The 6,000-nt window shown below is 47.9% G+C and overlaps 1 protein-coding gene across 3 annotated transcripts in view; it reads left to right on the plus strand.

Annotated features, from left to right (window-relative positions):
* Window positions 1–3,574, plus strand: part of tbxas1 (thromboxane A synthase 1 (platelet)) — a 321,143-nt gene extending 317,569 nt beyond the window's left edge. For all 3 annotated transcript variants that reach the window (XM_038780696.1, XM_038780697.1, XM_038780698.1), the window contains one exon: window positions 3,140–3,574. In XM_038780696.1, the coding sequence (XP_038636624.1) occupies window positions 3,140–3,220 (81 nt within the window). In that variant the 3' untranslated portion in view covers window positions 3,221–3,574. The remainder of the gene's footprint in view (window positions 1–3,139) is intronic.
* The last annotated feature ends 2,426 nt before the right edge of the window (window positions 3,575–6,000 follow it).

Genomic DNA, 6,000 nt, shown 5'->3' on the forward strand with positions numbered 1-6,000 from the left:
ACTAGCCTTTCACAAGTGCAGGGGTTAGACACTGGCTCACTGGCTTAAACAATGACCTTGACACTGGACTTTCGTTGGCTGCAGTGGGCTAGAAAAACACTGACTTTTTACGAGGTTATGGAGGTTAATAATTTAGCACCTCTCTCAGAGAGACCACAGGACAGTTGGACACATTGTTGAGATGGGACAGACGGAGAGGGATTGTTCTCTGCATCTAACTGTGCTGTACCTAACCTGTGTATGTTTGCTGCTGAGGCAGAGTGCCTGAAGTGGATGTCAGCATAAATATTCCTCACTTTATCAAGTACAGGAAAGAGCACTTAAAAGAGAACATGGAGACCGAATGATCGAATTAAAATTACACATAAATTCCTTCCATTTAATATTTGCAGTAAAAGCAAGGTGTAAGAAACTTAAATCTTCAGCCTGGAATAAATTATTAATGACGGCTTCATCTCTCTGAGAAAAAAAACTTACTTCAAATTGCTTGCCTACCATAAAATATTTACAGCTTAATCTTCTTTGGGGTATTGTGTTAGGCCAGTCAGCAGCAGTAAGAGGAGGTACGACTCTCAAAATATTCTGGGAGATGGTCACAGTGTGAAATTGCTTTCCAGGTTCTTCCAGTGTCAGAGGTGTGGGCTTCGGAGGGAGGGTGGCGGTCCTGATGTGTACACTCTCACTGTTAGGGCAAAGCCTGTTTCAAGATGTGTAGTTTGCTGCAGATGTGTGGATGTGAATAATTCAAAATGAGCATGCCATGCAACTCGACAGCAATTACACCTTTGTTTTCAAGGGAATATATGTCTTTTGCATTGCTGCCCAGCTTGAACAACCTCAAATTTGGCAGGAGCAATCCTCCTCTCTGCACCTATCTTCTCTCTCTCAGTTTCAAATGGAGGGCAGAGAACAGAACAAGGTGCTAGAGTTCCCTGGCATTGGCAAGTGTGAGGTTGCTCTCCTCTAGCTCTCACTCACCAGGCTCCTGCCAATTCAATCACATTGGCTTGAACCCAAGCCTACCAACTTGGCGATGCGTAGGCTAAAGTGTAACTTCCAAGTGGTCCGGAAAGAGTTTTGTACCCTGCTTTGGAAACAATAAGCTGACAAAGAATGGCCTTAAACCTCCTGAGATTGCACAGCCTTACAGCTTGCCTGTGCTACAACCTTTGACCCTTCATCAAATTCCATCTCTGCCCAGGTTTATCAGGACTCGCATTAACTTGCAGGTTTACACGCGAGAGCCTCAGGCGAAGCCCACCACTGATAACTTACGTCTGTGTGTTCCATTGGCTGCAAGGCTACTTGGAGGGGGAAGGTGCCTTGGGGTTTAAGCATCAGTGAGCACCACCAGGTGGCATCCTGCCCAGCTTACCGATTGACGGAAGCCAAGTAGAGGACCATGTTTGTGTGTAACATGTTCAAACAATGATTTACAATTCGTATCAGTGACTTGGGTGAAGGGGTTGAACGTCTGATTTCAAAATTTGCTGATGACAGAAAGATAGATACAGATTAAGTTATGAAGAAGATGTAAGGAGTCTGCAAAGAGAAATAGGTGGATTAAGTGATTGGGCAAAGGTTTGACAGATGACATATGTAGAAAAATATGAATTTGTCTACTTTGGCAGGAAACATTGAAAAGCAGTGTATTATTTAAATGGAGAGAGATTACAGAACTCTGAGGAACAGAGGGATCTGAGAGTCCGAGCACATAAATCACAAAAAGTTAGTATTTGGGTACAACAAATGATTAGGAAAGCAAATGGGACGTTTCACCTTTGGTGAGACCACAGGCGGGCCCCTGTAGGTCTCCGTCATGTTGCACAGGGGCCGGCAACCACGCACATGCGCCGGCGCGGAGACTGCCGTCACGTGGACCCGCACAGGCCATGGCATGCATGGGCGGACCCGCGCCGGCCATTTAGGGCCGGCTTTTGGCGCTGGCACACCCACAGCACTCCGGTGCCATTCTAGCACCCGAGGAAGGGGAGAATGACTGGGCCAGGAGGCCTGTTGACCCCGGCATCGCTCATGCCGGTTTTCATGCCGGGGTCAACACTTGGCCGGGGTTTCGGAGAATCCCGGCCCTTGTCTCCTTATTTAAACAAGGATGTAAATGCATTGGAAGTAGTTCAGAGAAGGTTCACATGACTGATAGCTGAGATGGGGTTTCGCCTTCTGAGGAAAGATTGGGCAGGCTGGGCCGGTATCCACTTGAGTTTAGAAGAATAGAAGAGAGGTGATCTTATTGAAACATTTAAGATCCTGAGGTGACTTGACAGGGCAGATGCTGAAAGGATGTTTTGCCTTGTGGGAGAGACGAGATGAGGAGAAAGTTTCTCTTGGAGGGTCGTGATTCTTTGGAATTTTCTTCCCCAGAGTGGAGGCAGCGTTATTAAATATTTTTAAGATCGAGGTAAGGGCAGCACGGTGGCCTAGTGGTTATCACAACCACCTCACGGCGCTGAGGTCCCAGGTTCGATCCCGGCTCTGGGTCACTGTCCGTGTGGAGTTGCACATTCTCCCGTGTCTGCGTGGGTTTCGCCCCCACAAACCCAAAAATGTGCAGAGTAGGTGGATTGGCCACGCTAAATTGCGCCTTAATTAGAAAAAATAATTGGGTAATCTAAATTTTACAAAAAAAAAGATCGAGGTAGATACCAATGAGGGAGTCGAAGGTTATCGGGGTAGGCGGAATATGGAGTTGAGGCCACAAGCAGATCAGCCATGATCCCATTGAATGGTGGAGCCGGCTCGTATGGCTGAATGATCCACTCCTGCTCCTAATTTGTACCTCTGTACGGATGTTTTTACATAAAACAATTCCTCTACCATTGGCAAAGGAATCAGGGACGAGATGAGGAGAATTTTTTTTTATTGTAGTTATTTCTTCTTATCTGGAAATGTACTTGGAAAGATATGCGAGGCTCTGGGGGAAAGGGCAGGGCACTTCAACCAAGAGCGAGCAGGGGTACTCAGTGGATCGAATTGTCTCTTTCTGTCCTTTTTTTAAAACTTACAATGTTACTAATTTTGTGGGTCTCGCATGGCTCCCCGGAGAGGGCCCGAGCTGGACTCATCCACTCCCTGCCCCCTGGCGCTCAGCCTGCAATCAGTCATCACTTGCTCTTTTCAGATTCCGATGCAGATAAAATCGTCGGGCACTCTCGGACCGAAAGAGGGAGTGTTCCTCAAAATTGCGCCTAGAGAGCGTTAAACTCGTGGGCAGTCGGCCAATTGTCCCAGCAGCCTTACATAACCAATGAATCTGACTGATGATCAAGACTTCTTGACGATGAACCGAAGTGGGCAATCTTTAATGGAGTTCTGGTCTTCTGGTGGAAATGGGAGACGCAAGTACTCCAAATTATGAAGTGGTAAATTTGCTTAATGCTGAATTAACATGGTTTGAATTGATTTACGTTTGATTTAGAAAATAATGCACTGCGATTAAAGATTAATACAGAAAATAACAAACACCAGCTGACTGGAGAAAATGCTGTAATGTACAAGATATAATAATGGATGTTTAATGTGATGATCTGACATTAAAATAAATCCCTTATCTTTATATCGTGTCTTAAATCACTTGAGTTCATATGTCATTTCTTTCGTGTCTTTCATAACCTCAGGAAGTCCCCAAGCACTTTGGTGTCAATAAAGTACTTTCGCAGGGGAGTGACATGGTTGTAATGTAGGAAAAACGGCAGCTAATTTGCACGTAGCAAAGTTCCACAAACAGTAATGTTGCAAATTGCTGCATCAATAAAAACCTCTCGTCATCTCACCGCTGGTCCCTTTGCCTATTATCGTAAACAATCTAAACCCACTGAACTGAAGTTCAGAGCTCCAGATTTCCCTCTAAGATTGATGGAATTATCCAGCCATTTGCTGACTCGTTCTCTTAGTCGCTCCACACAAACACATTTGCCTTATCATCTTTAGTTCTCTTATTTTGCCTGCGTTGGACCAAAGCACCCTCCAGCACTCTTCAAATTGAATGTCAAATAAAAATATATGCATCAGCCAGCTTTTAAAAAAAAAATTTATTCAATTTTTACAAAATATTAATAACAACAAATTATATATTAACAACTGAGAAAAACCAAAGAGAACAAACAACCCCCCCCCCCCTAGATACAAAACAGAAAAAATGGATTAACGGCCGTCGTAAACAAAGAACATATGTACATGTCCCTTCAACCCCAACCACCAAGACGACCCCTCCCCCCTGGGCTGCTGCTGCCGGCCTATTTCCCTATCGTTCTGCTAGGAATCTAGAAAAGGCTGCCACCGCCTGAAAAATACCTGAACTGATCCCCTCAGGGCAAATTTCACCCTCTCCAATTTGATAAACCCCCGCCATATCATTGATCCAGGCCTCCATGCTTGGGGGCCTCGCATCCTTCCACTGAAGAAGAACCCTCCGTCGGGCTACGAGGGACGCAAAGGCCAGAACACCACCTCTTCGTCTCCTGCACTCCCGGCTCCACCGCAACCCCAAAAATTGCGAGTCCCCAGCCTGGCTTGACCCTGGATCCTACCACCCACGACACCGTGCTTGCTACCCCCCTTCCAAAATTCCCTCAGCGCTGGGCATGCCCAGAACATATGGGTATGATTCGCTGGGCTCCCTGAGCACCTATTGCACCTGTCCTCGCTCCCAAAGAACCGACTCATCCTTGTCCCGGTCATATGAGCCTATGCAGCACCTTAAACTGTATGAGGCTAAGCCTCGCACAAGAAGAGGAGGAGTTCACCCTTCCTAGAGCATCTGCCCAAGTCCCCTCCTCAATCTCCTCACCCAGCTCCTCTTCCCATTTATCCTTTAGCTCCTCCACCAAGGCCTCGTCCAACACCTGCATCACTAGGTATATTTCTAAAATCTTCCCCTCTCCAACCCACACCTCCTAGAGCACCCTGTCCTGGACCCCACACGGGGGCAACAGCGGGAACCCCGTCACCTGCCGCCTGGCAAATGCCCTTACCTGCATGTGTCTGAAGATGTTCCCCGGGGGGAGCCCGAACTTACCCTCTAGCTCACCCAGGCTAGCAAACCTCCCATCTAAAAACAGGTCCCCCAACCTCTAATACCCGCCCTGTGCCAACCCAGGAACCCACCATCCATATTCCCCGGGACAAACCGATGGTTCCCCCATATCGGGGACCTCATCGAGCCCCCAGCTCCCCCCTGTGTCGCCTCCACTGCCCCCAAATTTTGAGGGTAGCTGCCATCACCGGGCTCGTGGTATACCTCGTAGGAGGGAGCGGCAGCGGCGCCGTCACCAGCGCCTCCTGGCTCGTGCCCACACAGGACGCCATCTCCATCCTCTTCCATGCTGCCCCCTCCCCCTCCATCACCCACTTACACACCATCGCTGCGTTAGCAGCCCAATAGTACCCACAGAGGTTGGGCAGCGCCAGCCCCCCCCCCATCCCTGCCCCGCTCCAAGGACACCCTTCTCACCCTCGGGGGTCCCATGCGTCCACACAAACCCCGTAATGCTCCTGTTGACCCTCCTGAAAAAAGCCTTCGGGATAAGAATGGGAAGGCACTGGAACAGGAACAAAAACCTCGGGAGCACCGTCATCTTACGGACTGCCCGCCAGCGTCAGCGGCAACATGTCCCATCCAGCCAGCTTTCTTTTAAAAACAAACTTTGTAGTCTCAAACACCGTTATGAAGGTAAACCACATGCAAATGAAATGTTTTTCGAAGATAGCTGAGGTACCAAAACGATAACCGAAGAAAATCTTGGTTTGTGTTTAAACTCCAAACACGGATACAGTCCGGACCAAGGCCAGTATTCAGGCACACTAGGTGTAAATATCCTGTCCAAACCCGACAAGACAAACTTAACCCCGGTACTGTTAAGGACAGCGTTGCAGCCATGTTACAAAGTGACTGGACATCTATCAACCCGCACAGCTATCAAGAAATGGCCAGAGCCTCCCCAGTATTAATTTTCTGCCAAGTTACTTCCTTCCCATTGTACC

The sequence above is a fragment of the Scyliorhinus canicula genome, chromosome 20 (assembly GCF_902713615.1).
Source record: "Scyliorhinus canicula chromosome 20, sScyCan1.1, whole genome shotgun sequence".
In the NCBI taxonomy this organism is placed as follows: domain Eukaryota; kingdom Metazoa; phylum Chordata; class Chondrichthyes; order Carcharhiniformes; family Scyliorhinidae; genus Scyliorhinus; species Scyliorhinus canicula.